At 46.6% G+C, this 25,493-nt stretch overlaps 1 protein-coding gene across 1 annotated transcript in view; it reads left to right on the top strand.

The window, feature by feature from the left end:
• The window catches only part of FOXP1 (forkhead box P1), a 399,883-nt gene that overhangs the window by 318,267 nt on the left and 56,123 nt on the right, over positions 1–25,493 (top strand). Inside the window, exons 6-9 of the mRNA XM_082487999.1 lie at positions 4,246–4,383; positions 5,497–5,586; positions 11,118–11,277; positions 18,106–18,310. Of these exons, the coding sequence (XP_082344125.1) occupies positions 4,246–4,383; positions 5,497–5,586; positions 11,118–11,277; positions 18,106–18,310 (593 nt within the window). The remainder of the gene's footprint in view (positions 1–4,245; positions 4,384–5,496; positions 5,587–11,117; positions 11,278–18,105; positions 18,311–25,493) is intronic.

The raw sequence follows: 25,493 nt of genomic DNA, 5'->3' as shown, positions 1-25,493 counted from the left end.
ACCTTTTGAGCGAAGCGTTGCTGTTGGGAAATCCAAGGCGCCTGGCGCGGGGTCTTGCCGAAATCAAGTTTTGAACGTACGTTGCAGGAGCAAAGGGGTTTTCTGGCCGAGTTAGTCTTTTATGAATCAAGGAAATCCTCCCCACCTTCCACGCGTGCCCGCCAAGAGTTAACAGGAGCACAGCCGTACCCAACATCGAAGGCACGTTGTGTGAAAACGGTATCCTTTTATTTTTTTTTTTTTCCCCCTTCACTTCATACAAGATTAAACTACTTGAAATTATTTAGCTAGTATTTCATTATATTAATATCACTGAAAACGGGGGAATGGAGATGATTAAACAGGACTAAATCATTTTCATCCCCGTGACCCTTGTCTGGGTTGTGTGGAGGAGTGACAAATGCATCCCTGCTGCAACTGCGTTGGGAAGTTAAAGGTGAGCTTGGCCCAAGTTTGTGGAGGTTTCCCTTGGTTGCTCTGGCCAAAATACGGCGCGTTTGCAGAGCTGGAAACCAGGGGGTAGCGGAGGGGACTGCGGGGGACGGGAGGGCTTTGGGGGATGCGGAGGAGCAGCAGGCAAAACCCTGGGAGAAGTAGTGTCTGAAAACAATTGTGAGTACTAAAGACGTTTTTTGCCGTTGATGGTATTAGCATGTCAGCAGGTCTATACTAGTACAGCTCCCAAAGCCAAATTGCAGCTGTATTTTTACCTTTGCTGCCAGGTTTACATGCAGCTGGGTATCTACCACACCCTATTGTTATCAGTCAACAATACCAAAAGTAGTTCATTAATCATATCAATAACAACAATCGTGTTTCATGTGGAAAATAGAAATAAACAGCTTAAAAAAAAAAAAAAAAAGATTGATTTCTGCTCTGCATGCTAACTTAGCATTCTTTAAATATATCTGCCAGTAGTTTAGTTCGAACTTCAACTCCCTGAAGGCAGTAAGACAGAATTATTTTAGTTCTTCATAAACTGCCTTCTGTGATTCATTGTTAACTCATAAAACGCACGCATTTTCATGTACTTAAACAGTTAAGCCATTTTTAAAGTTGGTTTGTAATTTTTTTTGGCAACACGTTTAAGTTGACATCTGAGAGATAGAAATCTAAAATTAATTTATAGCCCTCGGTTTAGGTTTCATTTACTATCGGACAAAATATCAGAAATAAATATTTTTTATCTAACGTAATGTAAAGTATATTGCACAGTATCTAAAATAAAGTTTAGTTTTGACTGAATACACTCAAAAAGGGACCCATAAATATTAGAGAGCTGTAGTTAAGAACTTACATGACTGTTTTAAATACTATTGATTTAAACCACTGGCTAGATTTTATGAATCAAAGTGTAATTTCCAAGCTTTGGCTATATTTCTCATCGCTAAAGCACTCTCTCTTGTGTGCCTTTAGCAGCTTTCCAGACATTCAACACGGGATTAAATGATAGTAGTTACAATGATCAATAGGTTAAGACCAGTACAATCACTCTTACCGCTAATGACCTCGGTAGTAATGGGTAATAAAGTGTGGGCTATAATAGCCTATTGCTGGTGCTGCATGCCCTTTGATTCCCAGTATTACTAGGGACTAGCTACATGAAAAAGTTGGACGTTGGGAGTTAAGAGAATGGATGCATCGGCCATCGTTCTTAACTGTTGAAGGTCCTCAAACCGTACCTGTGCCCACGCTTGTCGGGGGCGCGCGTCTCCTTTCTAACACGGTAGTTTCTGGTTTATTTTGAGTTTGCTTGTGAAAGGTTTCCGTAAGTTGCTTTCGTGATAAGCTGAAGCGCAGACTTTGGCTAAACCTGGCTGTTGGCCGTGTTTATAAGCGGAAGGCAGGACCTTCTTTAGAGACGCAGATGTGGTGTGAAAATGTGGTTTCAGGTGGTAGAATGAAGTTGAACGGATCGACGCAAACTTGTACTCCTAGGTGTGCCATATATATATATATATATATATATATTTATTTATTTATTTATTTTCTTGCTGGTAAAGTGCTCCTGTTCCAGCAAAGAGTGCGCAGCTAGGCGATTCTTCACCGGAAGGTACCCGGCCAGCTTTCAAAGGCAGGGCCAAATCCTTAGATTTATCCCCAGATAAACGCGCAGAAAGCCGTGGAAGTGAATGGGAGTTGTCTCCGCATAGCTGACGGCAGAATGCGGCCCTCCGTATTAATCACCGACGTGTAGGGTTTACAGCACCCCACCCTATTCCTGTCTGTATCCCTGCTTGTCGTCATAAATCTGACTGAAGAGTATTTGTGTTGTCCGTCTTCCAAGAAGGGCACAGAAAACACACTTAAACGTGCTTCCTCTTCTGTTTGCTCAGCCCGACTTCAATGAAAGGTAGTACGAACCCGAGGGTAAAGTAAACTTCTCTGGGGATGGGAATAATGAAGGTGAGTCACGCTCCGGGGCGAAGATAGTGACGGCAGTCTTTAATGAAATAATTTTCTACTCCCAGAAAACTTTTTTAAAAGGCTGCGGATTAAGGTACTCGGAATTAATGGGATTACCCGTCCCGGTGACTCAGTGTCCTCGGAGCTGGTCCTGCGCGGCGAGGCGATGCCACGGCCGGCCGCGGGAGAACGGCCGCTGGCTTCGGCGGCGCCGGCGTTTGACCCCTAATTAAATCTTCGTTTGCCGGCGTTCGCACCTGCCCGGACCACATGAGACGCGTGGGCGGGCGCTGCGCCGCGGGGAGGGCGCGGAGGGCCTGGGCCGCGTTTGCGTTGGTGGGAGGTCGGAGGCGCGCGAGCCGTCGCCGGGCTTTTGCTCAGGCAAAAACGCTTTCAGGGCGGTGCCTGGCCCCGGCGCGCGGCGCGCACGCAGCAACGCGGGGAGATGCGCGGTGCGCGCGCGCCTGACCTTCAGGAACCATTTTTAGTTCATCAAAATTAGTGGTGCTGAGAAATCAGGACATCAGTGCATAATGACTGTGAAATTAGGAGTGAGAGCTTGCTATGCAAATGACAGGACAAATCATGTGAAAAAGTCAAGATAAACTGCATATTAAGACATTATGTTACATAAAATTAATACTGCATTTCTCTCTTGCTTACTACTACACTGGAAGACTTTTTCTTTTTTTTTTTTTTTTTTGAAACTCCTTTATCTTCCGATCAGCTATTGTCTGCTGATTTTTTAAAAAGTGGTGCACAGGAAAAGTGCTAAACATATTATTACCTTTTATTGTAACACAGGAGATGACAGGAGATCCTTTTTAGCAAAGTATATCCTTTACTGCTTTTAGTTTTGTGCTGTCACGTATTTGATTTGAAACTATAGAAAAGTAAGGTGCTTAAATATTACTGCTAAAACTCATATGGGTTTTGTCTTTTCCTCTATTGTTTTTTTTTTTTTTTTTTTCCCCCTCCTTTTCCTTTTTTGGGGTGGAGGGTAGCGGGGTGGGTTTCTAGGGAAATAGTCTTCTTGCGTTACTAGGACTGACAAAATGGTTCTCATGTAGTCTGCAAATTAAACACAAGTGCAGTGATTATTTTGAATAGCTAAATTACATTCTAGAAAGCTTGCAGAATTCACAGCATTGTCATTAGGTATCCGCTTGAATACAATTTGTGTAACCTTGGCCAAGACAGCCTGTCATTTTAATGTCAGTGTTTTATCTGAACAAGACATCATCCTTTCAGATACAGTGTACAGGTTCCTTGCAGAGATGCCCGTGCAGAAACGTGTTAACAGTTGCAAATATGAAATGCTATCAAGTTCATCACTGTAGCTGTTTGTCACTGAAATGTCATGGAAAGCGGCTTTTAATGGTATCTCACATAATATGAAAGAATTGAAGACATCTGTATGCTGGGTGAATATGGAACGGTAAAGACATCGTGGTAGGGCCTTTCTGTTGAAATTGCACGGGAGTCTAGTGCCGTTATTCACATGGCTGAGCCTTCCTTCCATTTTCTTAAAAACCTGGGGTAATAGGGTCTAGATCCCATCAGCGCGGGATGCTCGGCCGTTGGATTTCTGCAGGCGAGGCAAGGGCGTTCTGGGAGCGGGGGGGGGAGGGACTCGGTCGACGGCTTCTTGTAAAAATACATAAATCCGACTGGGGTTTACCATGCTGCTCGCTTTAAAGGATTCCCATCGTAATAAGGTTTTGCGAAAGGGGGATTCGGTCGCCGGGGAGATGTGGTCGGTCCTCGCGTGCCTGCTGCGGTGGGCTGTAAGGACTCTCTCGCCGCCTGACCCCTCTTTGCTCTCCTCTCGCGCTTCAGGTCCCAGTGTCGGTGGCTATGATGACACCTCAAGTGATCACTCCCCAGCAAATGCAGCAGATCCTCCAGCAACAAGTGCTAACTCCCCAGCAACTCCAAGTCCTGCTCCAGCAGCAGCAGGCACTCATGCTTCAACAGGTAATTGTTTCCTTAACGGCTGCCGAGGTGGCCCCTTGTAGGTACTGGAGGGCTTCGCCTCCCGAAACGTGCCCGGGGAAAGGAGCTGCCCTCATCTCGGGTCCGAACCTCCGAGCCGCCGTGCTCTGAGATGAACCGACTGCTCTTTTGTTTTTGATTCTAGAAATAGCTACTGGAAGCAAACCCAGGGAGCAGTGCTAGGAGCGCTTCCAAGATCAGCTAAATAATGCAGATGCATATTTAAGTGTCAGGACTTCGGCAGATGTCCCTGTTGCTTTTTGCCTGCATCCCCCAGAAAGCACGGTGTGCCCCGGCCGGTCGGAATAAACGAGGTGGTGGGGCGGCAACTTCCCATTTTAGACCTCGTTGTGTCCATCTGGAGCCGTAAAGGACGGTGGAAACGGTGGCGATAAAAGCGGAAGAGGTTTGCCGGCCTTAACCTGTTTGATTTCAGCCAACCTATGCCGTGCGGCCCCTCAGTGTGTTTCTCACAGCCCACGGTCCTTTTTTCCAGCCGAAAGCCGGCGGCCGAGAAGCCCCGAGGCTCCGTTGCCGCGGGGTACGGCACGGTGGGGACTCGCGAGCGCCGGGCGGCCGTCAGCATCCGCCCCAGCCCGACCTTGCGCGCTGCCTCCCGCCCGCGCCGCAGCGCTGCCTGCGCGGCGCACGTCTGGGGGAGCGGGGAGGAGGAGGAGGAGGAGGAGGAGGAGAGTGTTTCCCAGGATGTCTGTGCATGTATCGAACAACTCTTCGTACAGGCAAACCCTATCATTTAGAAAGCGTGCGTGTTTCACAACAGAGATCCGCCAGGCTCTCTCAGCAAGGGCATTTTGGCTTTGTTGTTACAATCAAAGGTCATTCCTTGCCTTATTTTAATTAGTTTGTGTAGAAAATGGTATGTTTTTCATCAGTTCATTTTGGAGATTACTTTTCAAACGATAATGCCAAGAATAGTCAGTGTGCACTGAATTTATTGTCGAGTTTCAAACTAAAGGTCAGACCATTACAGATAAAAGGATGCTATTTTTCAAATCACAGTTTGTGTGTTACACCAAAAGGGACACTGAATTGGCTCTCCACTTTGTTACTTACCATCTTTCCTTTTCTTTGTAGCAGCAGCTTCAAGAGTTTTATAAGAAACAACAGGAACAGTTGCAGCTTCAACTTTTACAGCAACAACATGCTGGAAAACAGCCTAAAGAGGTACAGACAATACCCATTTTACTTTCAAACCACAGATCCCCGGGGACTGTCTAGTGGCTATTAAACTGTCATTCATCTTATAAATGATTGCACAACTGAACTGACTCTATCGGGTCTCAGCTTTCAGATTTAGAGTTATTGTCCTGTTTTCGCCTGTATTTTCCTGTGCTTTCCATTTGCTTGCTGCCACATATTTTATAGCGGGGGACCGTGCCGTGATGTTCGGTAGGAGTACTGGAGCAAGCATCTCGGCTTGTATCTTGGGAGAGTGCTTTTGGGAGTTAGTTATGTTGTAAAGGGGAGGGGGCAAGGCGGCGGGCCCAGAGACAGACGGTGCCGTCCTCTCTAAACGCTGCAAAACGCCGAGAGGTGGTGAGTTCGGGCTCGCGGCTTCCAGCCGGAGAGGTTCTGGTTGCCCGTTCTTCGCGGCACGGGGCGTAGCGGGAGGGACCGCAGCGGAGCAGCGCCGGTGGTGACGCCGAGCGAAGCGAGGTCTGAGAGGCGGAGGTAGCGCGGGAACGCTGCCTGTTCGCGGCACGGTGGCGGGAGACCTCGCTCTGATGCCACCGTGGTCCATCCATGGCAGGAAGGAGACAGGCCAGGGTGGTTTCTGCCCGTCCTTTAAATACGCTTTCCTTTCAAAATACCTGTCACGCCCTAAACTTTGCGTGTTGATTTTTGGTGTCCTTAAAATTTAATTTTGCTGTAATTGCGTTTGTTTTTAAGGCGCCGAGGTCACCCCTCTGGTCACAGGGAGTTTGAGACTTTCGTGTTTAATCTGACACCGCTGCTGGCTCGGGTAGATCCTAGAAAGCTGCTGCCTCGTGGCCCGAGACGCTGCGCGATGTCCTGCGATAGCGGCGGCGCTCGTGCGTCGCTTTGCAAGTGGCGCTGCTCGAGGCGTGCACCAGTTTCCCCATCTCCCCCACACCCCCCCTCCACCTCGAAATTTCGGCAAATCGTGCCACCTGTGCCAAGTTTCAACCCAGAGTGAATTTTTCCAGCTGAGTTATAAACCCCTGAAAATACGGGGGTTTATAATGGAAACGCTGACACAACCTTAACCATAGCGCGCTTACGGGCGCCACTATAATAAAAAGGGAACAGATTAAAAAGTGTCTAAAATGTAAATCTAAAGGACTAACAGTAATTAAAATGGAAATGGCACAGGGAGGGAAGGCATGTAATTGTGAGATATCACTGTGCAGAATGCTCTCAGCTTTGTTTTGCTGGCTGTTTTTCTAATTCAGTAGGGCTTACTCATCAGTGGCAGTTCAATGCGCGTTAATGACTCTGGGATGCAGGCATCACTCTGGACAAAGAAATGATTATTGTGCGGTCAAAAGAAGTTCAAAGACAAGAAGGGAATTTCAGTTTTTTCCTTAGAGATCCACATTCAAGAGCATATAAATTAAGCCAAATGTTAAAAACCACAGTCTGAAAGCTGACTTCAAAGTCACAACTCTCTAATTAATGAACTGCGAGCTTCAGTTTGGACAAGTCGTGGTTTGATGCGCCCATAAATCAACATGACAGGTCTGTTTCACAGTCTCAGACAGCGCTTGTCATTGAGTCACATCAGATGTAAACACAGCAGAAAAAAGAGGGAATATGAAGGAGGTGCAATTGATCAACAGAATTGGTAAAAACCCACTTTTGAAACGCATTATGCATGATCACAGGAAATGGCGATAGCCTCAAGAGGCTTTCTCCTTCTGCTGTTGCTTTTTTGAATCAGATTTCTAACAGCCTTCAAAAGGGAGAATAAGAATTATGGAGCTTCTCCCCTGTGGCTGGCAGGCAATAACCCCCTGTTGTTATTTTGTGCTTCTTTCTTTTCAAAGGCGTCAAAATTTAGTTTTTTAAAGATCTTTAACTCTATATTTGAAGACAAACAATAAAGGGCTGCCACTGTCATTCTTATCAGTTACCAGGGATTGTATTTTTTCTTTCTGTTGCCACTTCTTATTAACCTCTTATTTGGTCTATTAGACATAGTTTTGAATGCGAGCCTGCATGCTGGGAGAACATGAAAGTTCAGATGAGCTCAGAGGGCAGATAAAGAAATTTGAAGGGGAAAGTTACACAGCAGAATGAACGATAAAAGTTAACTCTTCTAAATTGCTGTTGTCAGACAGGAGAGCATCTCAGACACAAAGATGAGGGCTTGGAGCTTCAAGGAAAAATACTTTGTGTTAAAAAAGAGGAGAAGGGAAGTTAGACAATGTGATGGCATTTCAATATCTAACACACTGATTTACTGTGGTCACACTTCTGATATTGCACTATCGAAAGCAACAATAAGAAAGGACTCCTTCCTGTTTCAAGAAGAGCATTTTAACGCGATAGCTGTTAAGAGAACAAGGGGCCCGAGTCTCTTCAGCTTTTTTCTGGGGTTTTGGGGGGACGTTTTTGCCGACGGTTTTAGTCGAGGCCCGTTTCGGCGATGCCTCTCACCCCGCGGGTTGGTCCAGCCCTGCTTTTCCTGCCTTAAGGAGGTTTATTTCTGCTAAATTAGAATGCAGGCGGTGGTCTTTTATTTCATTTTCTTTCTCCCCCCCGCCCCCCGCCCTCCCTCTCGTACTGAAAACCGATGGTCGGGTCACAGGGCGAGCGGTGCCGCGGTGGGGACCGGCGGCTGCCGCGCTAACGAGGGCCGAGTTGGCACCTTGGCAGATGGAACAGGTACCGCATCCCCCAAGTCGTTTTGTGTAGTGCCTCGTCCTGTCGTACCGCCGCGAGAGAGGAGAAACGCAACGCGTCGCCCAAGCCCCGCTGGTAGCAGGGATGGGACCCCCGAGCGGGATAACGGAGGGACCCCAGTAAGGTTTTTGGTGGGTTTTACTGGTGGGCTGCGTAGTGGAGGGTGAGCGCCGCGCAGCGCCCGGTCGCGAGAGAGCTCAGCGTCGCCCCCGGTGAATTTCGGGTGTCCCCCCCCCCATGGGGCGAGGGGGGCGCGGGAGGAGGGTCCCGGCGGCTGCTGCCGTGGCGCTGGAGGGAGCGGGTTGTTTTGCGAACGGGGCCGTTTGTCCTCCGGCAGTTGTGACAGTTTATGTTAGGCAGTAGGGAGTAACCTAAGAAAGGAAAACAGACCTTTGACAGAGGCTTTAGGGAGGGGATCAAAAATGCGAGTTTTATCAGGATATTTCAGCATTTTAACACTGACTACTGACCTGACAACAGGACTGCACTGAGACCTTTTTTGTACGCATTCAATTGTGAGAAGTAAACAAACTGCCTTGTATCCTGTGTTTGGTAACTGGGTGGGGAGCGCAGTTTGGCAGCCTGTCTTGCTTTTAAATTCTTTCTTGGACAATGGGCCTTGTATACTTCTATATCCTGGCTTTTCAAAGTAGAGAGCGTTCGAGAGCTTTTCTTAGGATGGCTGAGAAGACAACCAAACGGGCATCAGTCAATTTATATAAAAGTTGTGGGGTTTGGGGTTTTGGTTTTGTTTTTTTGTTTTTTTTTTAAAAAAAAAACCAAACCGACACGCTCGCTTTACGCTCAGGTGGCAAATAGGTAAAACAGCTTACTGTAACTAGGTTTTCATGTAATACCATTTATTATATATAAAAATACACATTAACTGTGTGTATATATTTAGAAAATGAATATTTACGGAGGCAAACAGTACTTTAACTCCTAATATAACTGTTGCTGGGGCTCGCGTTCGTCTGGTGCTGTCGCAAATAGTTGCAACAACTGGATCTGTCTGAGCAAGCTGCTGCGAAGAAACAAAAACTCGCCGAGCTTCAGAAGACCTACGCACCTGTTTGTTTGGCTGTGTTCTTGAAGTCCGAGATTTTATGTGGAAATAAGAGAAACCGGCTTTATAGGTAGACCGACTGACTGTCAGTACGGTCGTGGGTGTAGAGTTGGTCGCAGCGTGAAGGTTGACGGGACGTGGTGGTGCGAGAAGGCGGAGGCCAGAGTCCGTCAGTCCCGCTCCTGCAGCTCCCGTGGATATTCTTTTTTATTTATTTATTTATTTATTTATTCCCCTCCCCTGTTTGACACCAGCAGGGAACGGGGACGGTGATCCTCTGGCTGGGTGCCAAGGAAGGGCGACAGAGAACTCAGGACCTGGCCGGGGCTTGTTTGTGAAAGTGTGTAGTTTTGCAAGAGTTAAATTTTCTTTCCATAATTGTTAGCCGTAATGTGTATAAGACCTCCACCTTGATATGATTCCTAGCAGATTAGGGATATTAGATAATTTCCTTCTATTTATTGTACTGCTGCACTGTATTATCTTTCTATCACTCAGATAATTACTAAGGAAATCTACATTAATTTTTTTTGGCTAGCACAAGGAACTGCTAAACACTGGCATGATGTATTGATGTTTTACACAACAAAAGTTTTCCTCCTGTCATTGTACAATAAATAAAAAGATATTTATCAAAATGCAAAGCCTTTCATGGATTTTAAAGAACAAAGCAAATAAAATACAAGATGAGCATGGAAGCGAAACCTAGAGGCTTCCTTAACTGAACAAAATTAAGGACTCTGAAGCCTGGAGTACTGTACATATTAAACACTCACATTCAAGTAAGATGTTGTTTGCTAAATTATGAATGTGTGTAATTAAAATCTAGTGGCTGTTTCTATGAAAGATTTACAATGTTATTTCATCGTTTGTCATGGCTAATTAACAATATTAGATGAAGTTTTTCTTCTTCAAAGGTCTGATTTTTTCTCATTTATTTATGTCAGAAGTGATAAACAGAGTAGTTAAAAGCTTCTCCGGGTACAGTAGTGAGAAAAGCAACATGTTCTTCTACACCTCGAAGGTTCAAGGTTCGCATCCCTGCGGAGTAAAGCAACTCCATCTTCTTTCTAGCGAGAATAATTAAAATTTTCAAAGTGCAGAAGCAGCAGCCTTAAATACAGCACAGAATAATCCCGAACAGAAAGTAGTGTGGGGCTTGATGGACGGATAAGGAGAGAGTAAGTGTGAAACACCCTAAATTAAGCCGGTGGTATTGCCTTAATAGTTGGGACGACCCTTGCCTGAGCGCGCAGAGCGCAGCGCGGGGTTGTTTTTCGTGAGGTCTGAGAGTGATGTGGTCGCGTGGCGCGATCCTCGCGTTGTACGTGTGCCTTTGCCTCCAGGAATTGCCCCGCGTCTTTGAACGGCCGCCCGCGGCCTTTGCTTCACCCACCGCCGAAAGGCGGCCGCTTCGGGGGCCAAAGGCGGCCACCTGGGCCAGGGTGGACCAGAAATGCTGCGTACGTTTTTAATTGGGATGGCAGGAGGGCTTTAGGTAGGATGAAAGTAGCCGCTGGAGGTGGGAATGGACTGCGGCCCCGTGGTTGGCTCCGGCACCTCAGGGTGCCGCGGGGTCTTTGACAGGGGGCGGTGGGCTCGCTGGCTTGCCGTGACGCTGGGTGACTGCATCAGGCGTTGAAGTGTGTGGAGACAAGGAGCCCTGCAAATCCGCTGTTAATGCTTTGCTCTGTATTGACAAATGTGCATTTTTATTAATTTTTTTTTTTTTTTAATTATTATTACTCTTTTTCTTTTCCAGCCCCAGCAACAGCAGGTGGCTACGCAGCAGTTGGCCTTCCAGCAGCAACTCCTCCAGATGCAGCAGTTGCAGCAGCAGCACCTCCTGTCCTTGCAGCGCCAGGGGCTGCTGACCATCCAGCCCGGCCAGCCCGCTCTGCCTCTGCAGCCCCTCGCGCAAGGTGGGTGAGGGGTCTGGGGGCCGCCGGCCGCCTGGCGAAGCGACAGCCTGCACGCACCCAACGTTGTCGCTCGGCGAGAGAGAGAGATCTCGCAGGGGCGTAAAATAATAAGCGGAGAAAAATCCTGACAGGCAGGGTGGGCGTTATAAAGATTTTTTTTTTTTTTTTTTTTTTTTTTTTGCGAAGGGCAACGCTGCGATTGTGGACCGCTCTGGCTGGCGGGAGGCGGCCAGTTCGGAGTTGGGCTTCGATTTAGAATCATAGTAATCATAGAATTGTCCAGGTTGGAAGAGACCCTTGGGATCATCGAGCCCAACCATCTACCCTACTCTACAAAGTTCTCCCCTACACCACATCCCCCAACACCACATCTAAACATCTCTTAAACGCATCCAGGGATGGTGACTCAACCACCTCCCTGGGTAGTCTATTCCAATTCTTTCCTAATGTTCAGTCTAACTCTACCCTGTTGGATCTTGAAGCCATTCCCTCTTGTTCTGTCGTTAATTACCTGTGAGAAGAGACCAGCACCAACCTCTCTACAGTGTCTTTTCAAATAGTTGTAGAGAGTGATGAGGTCTCCCCTCAGCCTCCTCCTCCTCAAACTAAGCAGTCTCAGCTCCTTCATAGGATTTGTTTGCTAGGCCCTTCACCAGCTTCGTTGCCCTCCTCTGCACTCGCTCCAGCACCTCCATATCTCTCTTGTATTGAGGTGCCCAAAACTGGACACAATACTGGAGGTGTGGCCTCACCAGCGCTGAGTACAGGGGCACAATCACCTCCCTAATTCTGCTGCCTTGCAGCGTTACAGCCGGCCTGGTGGGCTCGAAGCTGCTGGTTGTACTCCTGTGGGCTTGAAATCCTTCGCAGGAGGCGTCTCAGTCGATTCTTGGTGCTGGGTTGACGGCGAAGGGTAGCGCGAGAGCAGCTTTTCCTTTTAAGTGTGTCATTTGGGCCCTTTCTGGTTCCAGCCCGGCGAGGAGCGGGGCGCAGAGGAGCTCCCATCCGCAGGCCGCCCAGCTGTGGAGATGCGGTTGTCCTTTGAGCGGGAGAGGCGCCGCTGGCTCCTCTCTCTGCCTCTTTATACGGCCTTCGTTTCACTGCCTCTGCGCACCGGAGCTTCGTGCCTCCCTCCGCACTGAGGCAAATTGGGATTAACTCCGTTTAATATTAATGGTGCTATTGACAATTAGATCCTCCTACGTCTTTATTCAGTCCTGCGCTCTGCGAGAAGTTACTGCTTTGCTGACATCCCTATTTTTTAATTTTTTTTTTTTTTTAAGATAGTGATACACTGAAAGCAATAACTACTTAAATCATAATACTTTTGACAGTGATTACAACCTGGGGCTTTATTCTCTCTTTTCCTCTTTGCCTTGAATATTTTTTTTTTTATTATTTTTAAACTGGGTTTGTCTGCAAGCCGCGGGACGTTTTAACAGGCTCGCCTGAGCCCTGGCTGCTGAGGTTAAGGCAGACTGTTGGGAGTCGGCGTGGCTCAGGGAAGACCACGCTGTTGGTATTTCTGAATAATCACGCCTTTGCCTTCCCTTGCCCCGTCATAAATTTAAACATCCACCTCAACAGCCTGAGTCAGCTCAAGTTGGGTGATTCGGGCTCTTCACAGCGGCCTTAGGGCTGCTACGAGTTGCTAAACCATCTAATGAGTTTACATCCCAGCTCTGTTCGGTCAAATGGGAGGGACGGGACAAAATTGCATCTGTTCTTCGCCCTCCTGTTTTGTGCGTAGCCGCAAAAGGCGAGCGAGGCAGCTGGTGAATGTTAACTTGGATGGATAAAGGGAGACAAGGCTGGGGAGCGGGGTCGGCCTTGCCCTCTGGCTGGCGTGGTTTAGTTAGGCCTGTTTTTTGCGAGGCTCGCCAGTGGCGTTTGAGCTCCTAACTAGTCTTTGGGGACCTGACACCTCCATCTGCAAGACTCGGCTTAGCTTCCCGGCGTGCCAGAGCTGGGCGCCCGGTTAGCCCATCAGGTGGTGGGAGTTGGTCAGGCACCGTGGGTGCGCGGTGCGATGGGGAGAAGGCGCCAAACGAGGCCAGGAGAAAAGGGCATGTAGACGAAACGCCATTTATACTTGCAAAACGTTGAAATGTGTGTTAATTACGCTTCAGATTTATTGTTGGAAGCGTCCTGGGCTGTTCCCACAGACCCACCGGACTCAAGCTTCAACCTCTCTAATTTTTCCCACAGCTCCTATACTATTAAGTTTGCTCGGTGAGGTTCGTTGTATAGTACATCAGTTAAGCTGTCCAAAGGAGGGCAATTGGGCAGTGACGAGACACGCTCATGTGTAATGTGAAAGAAATGAATGTGGTGATGCATGAAGTGTAATCTGTGCGGTAACACATCGGAGACACCAGTAGGTAATTCAGCCGTCGTGGCATTGATCGATATGGTTAGCAGGGTAGCGTAACTATTAGTCCTCGCGGAGAAGGGTATTTAAAACCTAAGGGGTGCCGACTCGCACGCCGGCGACGACGTGAACGTAGGCAGACAGGGCCAGTTCTCGCAGGGAGACGGGCTGCGAGCGCTGGGGGCGGCAGGAGCCGGGGGCTCGGCGGCAGCAGGAAAGAGTAACTCGAGAATTCAGGCAGGTTGCAATACGGCACGATATTTCTATTTTTTTTTTTTTTTTTTTTTTTTTTTATCAGAGAGACGATGGCTTAAAACTGATGTCATTATGAGGTTTAAATCAACTTTCTGCTTGCTTGAACATGGTCACCTGGGTATGGAGGTACAAGGACACAAAGAGGTTGAGCAACTCTGTTTGTCTTTGAGCCGGTGATACCTGGGGTTGGGAAATTGAGTTCCGTGAGCAGTAATCTGTCAACTGTCCCCACAACATACATTTTTTAAACCTGCGCCTACGTTTTCTTTCATAATGAAGGGGACTAGTTGTCCTGAAAAATGCAATGAAGGGCCAGGGCTATAGTTTAAAATAATTGGTAATGGACACTTCTTATTTAAAAAAAAAAACAACCAAAACCAACCAAAAAAGACATATATCGTGCCCTTTTGTTTTCAGAAGAATTTGCAAGACTGAGGCAAATACTGTAAATGTGTGTATATAAAAAAAAATCATCCCTCTAGTAAATGCAGCTATGAGTTCGGTTAAAAGCATTTTGCTTTTATTCTTAAGTATCTGTAATAGTAATAAATGTTTCTAAGGAGAGAATGCTACTTCATAAGTGATTTTTTGTTATGTTTTTAGAAGTAACGCATTGTTTAAAGCTGTATCTTAGTTTTTAGTGCTTGCCTATTGTCTTACACAAAATAGCACATCCTTTAATGTTATATTTGTGTAATCTTTTCTGCTTTGTATTTAGACACATCTATAATCTAGATTTTACATCTGTACATAGTAGCAATTTAAAAATAAACCACATTTCAGCAGTGTTCTGAGCTGCGAGAGCTAGATCTTTAGCGTGTGCAAAATGAAACTGCAAATCACACTTCAGATCACCAGCGAGTGAAAATAATAGGACCGAGACATCTGGGTTCCCGACCGCTCCCGTAGATGTGGCGGTTTCAGGTCTAAATCCCGTTACTGCTACGTACGAAGTTGCAGCACCGGCGGCAGCGATCTCAAGTGATTGCAGCCCAGTTCTGGGAATCTGACTTAAAATTTAGCTCTCGCTGCTAAAACGAAGCTGTTAAATGGGAAATTACATAATTTATTGCGAGTGTTCGTGGATCTATTTGACTTGCTTTTACCATTTGTTCTATTATTTTATTTAACCATTTTGCCGGATGAGTAATGAGGATACCTTTCAGCTGCCCGGTTTGACAGGCTAGTTAGGAATTTGCGCCAGAATTATTCTAAAAGAACTAAATTTGTGGAAGGAGGAGGAAAGGCTTTTGTTTGCTTGTTTGGTTTTTTTAATTTTATTTATTAATCAAGTGATGTCAGGGATGTGGTCATTTTTAAGCGACGGGGTGTGTGCAGATGCGTATGACATCACAGTTAACTCTTTAATTTAATGTACCCCCGCCTGAAATCCTCCTTATTATCTCCAGCATTTTTTTCCCCCACAGAACGTTTGGTTTTTTTTTTTTTTTTTCTTGCAATATGGGGTATAGTTGTCATTAGTGCTAATAAGAATTACGCTTCTATAGGAAGTTACACCAAAGCCCTTGACTTTTAGAGGGTCTACAGCGAGGTATAAATATTATGTGTATGTGTATTTTAATGGATGTAACACTTGCAAGTTTTTCCTTGGGATAAAGTGTTAGTAGGTCCAGAAGTGACCGGGAGGGAGAGGGGAAGGGGGACAGGGAGAGGAGAGTGGGTGCTAGCCCGTCTCTTAATTAAAAAGCTGCAGAAATTCAGATAAGGGAGTGGTGGCAAAAAGAAAAAAAAAAAAAAAAAAAAAAAAAAAAAAAGGCCAGTTATTCTTTGCCTATTTGCTTATTCTGGAAAATAAAAATAGGTGTCGACTCATATGGTCTCATATCAATATGTTATCATCAACAGACAAGTCTATTCACTATTGTTTCAATTGAGTAAACAGTGGTGTAAGGGTCAGCCGTGCTCACAGGTAATTGTTAGTGCGCAGACAGTCCTGTCAAGCGTGTTAGCTAAAAATACATCCCGCACTGTCACTTCGCAAGGTGTTTGAAAATAATAGCCCCGATGCAGGAAAACAGGACACAGGCTTGTGTACTGACCTTTTTCTTTGTTTAATTTGCTCGGAGGTTTAATTTCAGGGGACAAGTAATAATTGAATACGTCTAATAACTAAATGCTCATTTGGGACAAAATCCATCAAAATATAATTGGCGTTTGGGTCTGAAGAAAGGAAAAATGACGTGGCTTTAGAGGAGCGGATGTGTCCTAAGAATATCTGATCGCTTAATGTATAAATTGAAGCCTCTTTCGTAATATATATTAATTGCAGATACTTAAGGATTTTAGCATTTTTTTGTAGTGAACCGTTACCGGAGACCAACTGTTTTTGTTAATGCTACTCTCGGAAAGGCGGGGAAGGTTATTGGTCTGTCGTGCAATAATTTACTCCTCTTTGATATGCAAACGATCCACGGTGAATATAAAAAAATCCTATCAGACTCATTTCACAGTTCTTAACCACTTAGATTCTCTGGAGTCTATCGCCTCATTAGACCAGTGCTCTCCAAAGCTAGCATAATTAAAATCTTTAACAGTTTAGCAAAGTAAAGATGTTTGGCTGATCACGTTGAGATGATTATCTATCCATTGTATTCTAAATGACAAAAATAAATTAAATTTAGACCTTGGCATTTTTTATTATGTGTTTCAAATGAATATAATGCATACTGCCTTTTTTTTTTTTTTTTTTTTTTTATTTTATTTCAGTACCTTAGGTTTGGTGAGATACATGCCTGCGTGAGCTGCTGCTCCGCACTCAGAAAATGGCAGTTTCCGTAGGATAGCTCCAGTGCTACAACACGCTGAAACAATGAACCGTCATCCAAACGATGATCTGGAAGCGCAGTGATGAGAAACCTCTTTAAAAACACACAGACACTGCCTTTTATTTTTATTTTTTTTTTTTTTTTTTTTCCTCTGAATATTTAAGTGATGCGTCTCTGCTGCTAATTTTTTCCCATGGCCTTCTCCGAAAGAGCACTGAAACGGTCTTCAGTGAGAGAAACTTGACTTGTTTGATCATGTCGCAAACATAAGCTTTATCCAAAAGCATGATCTCAGCGTGAGCCCGTGTCACGCTGACGCGCGCGGCTCCCCTTCACGCCTTCGGTTTGGCCCGCTGGAGTTTGCCAAGTTTTCACTTCATTTATTTATTACATTCATTTATTGAAGGCTGCGTCCTAAGCCTGGTGTCCATTTTGGCACAATTAAAAAAATATTTTAATTCTTTAATTATTATTATTATTTCTTGAAGCTTATTTTATGTTTTCATTTTACTTTTGAATGGCTCATTAGCATTGATCTAAGAAATGACGGTAATAATAGTGTTACTTGTATAGAAAGTTATACAGTTTTTCAGTAGACACATCCATCAATTAAGCGAGCAGTTCGAGAAACCAAAATTAATGAGAAAGATAGGTGTGTTAATGAAATAATCATAGTATAATCAATTTGACTGTTAAAATTTGAAAAGCATTTCAGGAAGACAATATGAATTCATAATTTATGTCTAAAAGTGATTAATAAAAACTGTATTTAATAACAAAGCTATTTGTCATCATTTAAAACTTAAGCACAAAATTAGTCATATTGTGGTTCGTGTTGTCATAATAATAAAGCGGAGTATTTTATTTTTTTCTAAGACCTTCCTTTCTTTAAAAAACAGGTTAGAAAGGACGCGCTTCCTTAAAAAAAAATAGTAATAATAAAAAAAAAAATGAAATTTCTCAAGCTGACTGCGGAGTAGTCCTCGGCCGCCTTTGCTTTCAGCCTTGCTGTGAGCTCGGGGCGATTTCTGCCGGAGTGGGGACTCTGGAAATGGGCCCCTCTGTAATTTTAATTCCAAAAAAATAATTAACGTGGAGTTTCGGGGTGGGTGGTGTGTTGTGTGGACCCCTCACCCCCCACCCTCCCCATCCCCACCCCCCCCGGATTTTGCATCGCATGGGTGTTGCAGGTGTCACACCAGAAGATTTAGCAGAGACGCGCCGTGTTCAGTATTAGCTTTTAGTTATTAAAAGAAAAAAAAAAAATACATGCGCAAAAACACACACACACACACACACACACACACACACAAAACTAACACTAGGCTTTGTTTACTGACTCTTTGATTTAATTACTGTTTGAAGACGGCCGAATTAGCTGTTAATTGATTTAATTATCCAATTTGTTTGTTTCAGGCATGATTCCAACAGAACTGCAGCAGCTCTGGAAGGAAGTGACAAGCTCGCACACAGCGGAGGAGGCCGCCGGCAACAACCACAGCAGCCTGGACCTGTCCACCACCTGCGTCTCCTCCTCCGCCCCGTCGAAGACCTCCTTAATCATCAACCCGCACGCCTCAACTAACGGACAGCTATCGGTCCACACTCCTAAACGGGAGAGGTAGGTGCCGGTGGGGTTTCCACCCCGGAGCGTCTCCCAGCAGCGCGCCGAAATGATGGCGGGATGGTTGGGAGCGGTGGCCAACCGCCGTGGCCTCGGGTCGGACCTCCACATCTTGCTCCCCCGGATTTTTATTTATTTATTTATTTATTTTGGCGTGGTTGAATAGAGCCTTCACTGGGCAGAAGGGCGGTCCTTTTGTTGGGATCTTTACGGCTTGTTAATTGGATCAATGCGGGCGCAATTAGCTAATTAGAAGTGCGTTGGAGAAGCATATTGGGGGAAGCGTGAAGAGCGTGAGCTGGGGTGGGGGGGGGGGTTTGAGTTTTGCATCCCAGGGGGTGTTACTCTTGATGTTCGTTGGGTTTGCAGGCTGGAGGTGAGGAAGGAAATCCGTTGGTCAGTACAGGCTGTTTTACCACCCGGTTTTCCGCCAAATTTTGGTGCCCCCTGTCATCGAACACCTTTGCCTCTTTTTACTCTGTCTTTACCTGCTTTGGCAAGACGGGGATAGGCTCGAGTTCGCCAGGTTTCGCTAAAACAAAGCGGGTTTTTGTTTAAAAGCGCTGGTAAAATTAGCTAACCGGTGGTGTTTGGCTTTTAAAAGTGTGAGTTAATTTATACTTGCTAGGCGTGCATTGTTAAAAGAAATGGCTTAAATCAGGGGTTGTCTATTGACGTGCTTCTCGGCGCGGGCTCCGCTTTATTCCGCAGGATGCTTTATTGCAGGTTTGTTTCTTTACACCCCCAGATCTCACTGAGGCGTGTCTAACAGCATAACTTTTGCTTACGGTGAGCTAGACGGTCCCAGGAGCTGCGGCCGTGGGTGCCAGCTCCTGCCGCGGCCTCGGCATCGCTGCCGGAGGAGGAGGAGGAGGAGGAAGGTCTGCGGGAGCAGCGCGGGCGCAGCGGGGAGGGCAGCGCTCCTTTGCATTCAGGAGAGTCCCTTTGCCCATCTAGAAATGTTATAGCAGGCCCTAGTGAAAGCGGGATTTTATGGAAACTGATGGCTTTGTCTTTCCGTCCTCCTTTCATTCATTAGAAAGAGGATAATGGAATTTTTAAGCCATGGAGTTTATATTTCTGGTGGTCTGAGAGTAGATTGATAGGGAAGCTATATAAATACCTCTTATATCTTCCTAATATTAAGAAAATAGTGCTGTTGGGAATAGATAGGTTTTAAAGGAGAGCGCACCACTGTTGAAAGAACTGCTCTGTGTGTGTAAGGCATCGTTTTATATCCATTGCGAGGACGGGGGGGGGAACACCCGCGTATGCGTTTATAATGCATGTAAGTGTCAAGGACGTGGTTTGCATGAAGACTTACATGGGACACTAAAAACAATTTGATGTTTATTAAACAATTAAATTCCCTTTTTGCTGCATGTAGAGCCGAACAAGATGGGTTTATGACTTTTCAATAAATTTTTTATCTATGTTTTTCTTGCCGAGTGTATAAAACAAAAACCCATGCAGTGAAATGGATCTTCTTTCACTGAACAGAGGCATGTGCTGTCTGCTAATGGCAGTCTAACCGAGGAAACAGTGTGCCATTGCTGTTAAGTTTGAAATGCAGTGGAAATAGAGGAATCTGTTCTGAAGTAAGAATTTTCTCTGCGTATACTGCCAAGCGGAACTGGGAATCCCTGTGCCTGTGTGCCCGAGTCCTGTAATTGTGGCCTGGAGGCAACCGGGATCTACAACCACGGCAATACATACGTTTTTATCAGTAAAGTTCCAAATAAATTAATTTGGAAGGCATAAACATGGCATGGTATTGTTTGAGACTGTCTAGGTTAGAAAACTTAAAATCCTTAGTGGTTGAATCTGGGAAAAAAAAACTCAAAACTCAACAAAAAGCTGCATCGTTAAAGCTCGCCGCAGTACTTTCCTTCCATATCTGTTGAGTGCTCTACAATACCAAAATACAAAGATAGGTATATTTAGGAATACAAATAAGAGAGCGCTACAGACTTCGCTTTATCTTGACTCTGTTTGGTACATGGAAGGTTTACGCCATCCATTTGCTGCAGTGATTGAATTACATCTTTATCCATAAGTAGAGCAGGAGACTAGGCGCAGAAGAATGCCTACTGATGCACTTAAGGGTTTTGTTGCCGTCTCATCAGGCACCGTGGTGCCTGCCTGGATTTCAGATGACACAGAAGCTCCTCTTGTTGAGATGTGTGTTGCGCTGGCTTCCTTTCTGAGAGGGTATTTAGCTACAGGCAGGGAGCTCGAGGTGGCGAGTGAGCGGTGAGACAAGAGTGGCTGCGCTCCGCCGTCACACGTATATTTGAAAGCCCACAGAAGGTGGAAGTTTAGCCGACTAACAAAAGAGAGAGCACGGGCACGAGTAGGGTTTTGGTCGGTTTTTGATTGCGAAGGTGAAGACTGGAAACAATGGCGGGTCTGGCGGGAGCGCGGCTTGGCTGGCAGGCAGAGCGGTGTGCGTTCCCGTAGCCGGCCGGTGCGGCGCGGCCGAGCCTGCGGACGCACGGGGGCTTGTGGCGGTGGTGGTCCCGAGCCCCACTTCAGGTCAGATGGGGCTGTTGGAGGGGCTCGCGAGGGACGCGTCAGCCCTCTGCCTCCCATCACACGGGTCCGCAATTCGGGCTGGCCGGGGCAGGAGCGCGGGTTGTGGCTTCTCCCCGTCTCGTTCCCGCACCTCCTGTGCAACTGGCTGTTGTTAGCTTTGGTCTCATACAGCCAAGGGCTGTTTATTTAGATTTAAACAATAAAAAGCACATAGTAAAAGCTGGAAGTGTCCAAACAGTTAAGCATGGCCACATCATAACGACTGCCCAGCAGCAATAAATAATCATATACAGGTAACATTAACTTTTAGGGTGGGCTGTAAAGCTGTTCCCCCCCCCCCCCCCACTCTTGGGCTTTTGAGGACTGGGCTGCAGGAGGCGAGTTGGTTGTGTGGGAGTTACTGTCATCCCTGTCATCTCTGGCACACGTCACTGGGACAGTTCAGGCCGTGTTTTACGGGGTTCCTGATCCCACAGGAGAGGTCGGGAGGCTGCTCGAGACCCGCCAGCCAGGAGGCTGACCGCAGCGGCACCTGCGTAAAAGTCACGGGGCGAGCGGCGGCTCTGCTCTACATCTCGGGTAAAAACGCGTTTGGGTTATAAACAAGGGGTTTAAAATAGCAGGAGGAATAGTCATTGGCTGCTCGGCGTGCCCACGCGTCGCCGTGCCGCCAGCCAAGGCTCCCGGTTGTGCCAGAGCGAAGCTTTAGTGCTGCGCCGGCTGCGGGGACGCAGCTCCGGTGTCGCCGGTGACGCCGGCCATGCCGCGGCTGCCGGGGGCTGCCACGTTCGGAGCTGAGCGACAACAGAAGTTCTCCTTTACGGGAAAAAAAAAAAAAAAAAAAAAAAAAAAAAGGCAAACGGCACGCGGGTGGCCAGAATCACCCCGGGATGTTTGAAAAGCAAATATCGGTCCGAAAGCAGGAGGCGCCCTCCGTCGCTGGGCAGGGGCCGGGGGGCGTCGCGGTGCTGCTCTCGGGTTCCACGTGCTCTGCGTGTATGGCTTTCGCGGGGATGAAACAGTTCTAGCTATAAATAATGGGTTAATGCTTTCATTCATTTGGGCTTTAAAATGTATATTACATCTATGCTTTTGTCCCACATTTCGCCCAGTTTCTGTAAGTAGCAGCAGCAGCAGCTCTGGGGTTTGGTGCACAGCAATCTGTTAAGGAGATAAATAATCTGCTTTGGCATGACACTCCTACTCTCCTCTTTAATTTGTCTTACACAAGGAAAATTATAATTAAATCATTCAGGGTAAACCCTTGAGTGTAGAGAAGGAAAAAACACACTTTGGTAAAGATTGCCAATAGAGACCAACTTCCCTGTTGTGCCGTGCAGAGACATTTATCAATATTCAGCACTATTAAAGAGAGAACATTTCGTGTGATTTGTGAGGCGGATGCCAAAGCTCAAATCAAGGCTTGTTAAGATCCTTTCCCCATGCAATCATGGGCATTCAGCATCATTAGAATTCAGCACTGACTGTGTGTTTCATGCTTTGATTTTACTCAGACAATTTAATAATGTTTATTGTGCTGATTATATATATAAATTCACTCAATGCAATAAACATACCTCAGTCATCAGTACCCTAAGGGAAATATTTAGTTATAGATACTTGTATTCACTCAGGATAAGCGAAAGTGAGACCATCAACCAGTGTGCAAACCCCTCATCATCTTATCAGCATTTGGGCTTCTTCAGTAACAAGCATTTTCCCTACACAAGTAAATAAATAAATAACCCCAGCCAGTTCAGTGCATCTGCTGTGCTTAGAAGTGTTAAGGATGGTACCCGCTTCCCATCTCGTTCCACTGCATCTTCTTAGGGGAAAGCTCGATTATTTTCTTAAGAAAAACCAGCAAAAGGAAGCGGGTGGATGCCCGGTCGCTTTCGGCGACTACTGACTTCACGTGCTTGGGACTGTTCCCCACGTGGGTAGGTTCGGAAAAGCGGAACGGTGCAGAGTTCCTCGGCGCTTTGCGGCGAGCGGAGGTTGCTCCAGTTTGGGCTTGAACCGGGAGGTCTGGGGGTGCTGCGGAGTGGTGCGGGTGCCTTTGCGCTGGTCCCGTCCCCGGCAGCGTTCGGCGTTGACTGCAGCAGGGACAGGATGACGGAGGCTCTGCGTTAACAAGTGAGTTATAATGATGGTGCGGTGCCGGTAGTTTGGGAAACGCAGCTGTTCGCAAGGGATAAGATGAAGAGTTGGAGGTAAAGGCTGCGTGTCCAAGAGACCTTTCTCCACCCGTCAGCAATCCCATGTTTGCCCCTCACTGTCTCCATACCCCTTCCAACCGTGCTCGAGTCTTGTCCTTCCTCATAAGCAAGCAGCCATCTCATAGGAGAAATAGATGGGATGAACAAGGGGATTTTTAAATGGTTTTTTCTCGCCAGGATCGCGGGAGGAAGGAGTCTGGAGAAGGCTCTGAAGGGAAGCGAGAGGGACGGCGTGGCAGACCATTGATCCGCTGGTTAGGCTTAATGCATTGTGTTTTACTGTTGTTATCTGCCACGCCAGCTGATCCTCCATCAAAATCCCAAGGCCCTTAGATGAGGGCATTAGGATTCAGCACAATTAGGAATTACAGATTTCGGTCCATTATTAATGCTCGGGATGAAACGGTTCAGCCTGCAGTCCATATGCTCCCGGGGCCCGATCCTCTCTTGGCCTGCCGCGCCGCGCGGTCCCTGGCATTCGTTCTGCGCCGGTGCCAGCGTCAAATCTGCTCATCCGCGTCCGCTCCTCTCAGTTGCTCCATGCGGTTGATCTTTAGCTCATCGTACTTTACCATCGGCAGAGTTGCGTTAGATGAGGTTACCTCCAATCCGTACCCCCTTAAGAAATTCATGTTCCTGGATGCTTTCCTCCCGGAAAGGTGTTCACCTGCTCCATGCAGACAAAACCCCACCAGGACCCTTCGGTTGTTACCCACTATCTGAGCAGCTCAGGTGCCTCCACGGAGCTTCCTCGCCGCGGAGCTGGGTTGGAGCAGCGACCCACGCCGAGCCTGGACGCCCATCTGCCTATCCCATAAACCGTTCCGCTGTCTCCATGGCTGCTCCTATTTCTTCTCGTTGGACCTAGTACGGCTGTGATGGCTGTGGGGCTGGTTGGGCTGTTCAGTGACGGTGACGCTGCGATGGGCACTGGCCCGGCCATCTCCACGTGTGATGTGCAGGTACAACCCAAAGCGTCCCGCTGCCTGATCCCATGGCACGTGCTCCCCCGCCAAAGATGCCACCACCAGTTGCTGTGTGCTCTCCCAGTCTGAGTCACTTGTCTCTGTGATCAGCTTTGAAAAAAAAACAAAAAAAAAAACCAAAAAATCAGCCGTGACTCAGACCTGGAGTTGCTGATCTTCAGTTTTAAGCCTTATCAGGCACTTTTTATTGTTTCTGCTTTTACAAATTGGGGCGTGGAGCGTCCTTGGCGTCGCCCGCACCTACCGTCTGCCACAGCACTCGCGGTTTGGAGAAACCTTCTGCCGAGTCGGTTGTACACCACCGCTTGCTCCTCAGCCTGCCCGGCAGCGCCTTCATCGCACCACGCTTCTCAAAGAATCGTTGCCCTAAACCTTGGGAAATCGTCTCCGGTTTATTTTCTTTGGGTTTTTTTCCCCCACAAAGGATGCAGAGTTAACCTAACCGGTCTGGGATGACTTGGTGTGGCCCTTCGCTGTGTTTGACGCTTGGCCATCCGCGGGGAGCTGCCCCGGCATGGGGGAGCTCCTGCACACCAACGCTTCGCCGCTTGCTGGTCCCGGGTAATAACCATCAGTTGTACAACTCCAAACACTAAGCTAATGTATCAAAAAGCACTTAAAATAGATTGGGTGAGCCTTGGCAGACGCCTAACAGAACTTTTCCAAATTTTAGCATATGTATTGTTTTATTCCTCCATCTGGCCAACAGATCATTGTTTGATATCTGAGTGCTTTGCATATCTCCTCCCTTTTCTTGCAACTGAGATACTTACACGTGCATTTAATACAGCTTAATGCTATTTTTACATACCAGAGAAATAGCTGATGGCTTTCTGTTAATTGCGTGCGCTCCGCAGTTCAACTTTTCCTAAAACATTCCTGTCTGAATACTTAAAGTCCAATGAAAATTTGTCCTCTTCTTTTATTAGAGGTGTTTATGTAGTAGTCTTAAAAAGGGACCTGTTTTTGTTTTACTGCACCGTGGATTCCTGTTTCTTTTTATTCCCTCCTGTTGTCCTTCCTCGGCGTTTGCTCGGGAGATCCGACTGTCCTCAAGAGCTGCGCGGGCAGCTAACGAAGAGCAGCGTGGGTTTTTTATCGTACGTATCGCAGCCCGAGAGTGGAAAAGAAACACCCTTGGAAATGCCGTAAAAGTAGAGGAGAAGTTAGGTGATTTTTGTCTGACCGTTTTCTCTGCTGCTCAATAAAAATCGAGCAGTTAGTGTGGCAGCTGTTATGTCATGTTATATCGTACTGCTAAGATATTGAGTAGCATTTAAAGTAAAACTCCACCATTAAGCTGTATAAACTTTATCCGTTTCACTGCGGTTTAATGGAAAAAAAATGAGTTTCTCAATAAAATGACATCACTTTTCCCAGGTTGTAATGTTCGCTTTACAACTGTTTTTCTTTAATTCAATTTATTTTACTTTTCTTTTT

Source organism: Vanellus vanellus, assembly GCF_965231255.1.
Source record: "Vanellus vanellus genome assembly, chromosome: 9".
Lineage (NCBI taxonomy): Eukaryota > Metazoa > Chordata > Aves > Charadriiformes > Charadriidae > Vanellus > Vanellus vanellus.
The sequence above is the reverse complement of the archived record's forward strand: the minus strand, read 5'-3'. Positions and strand labels throughout refer to the sequence as shown.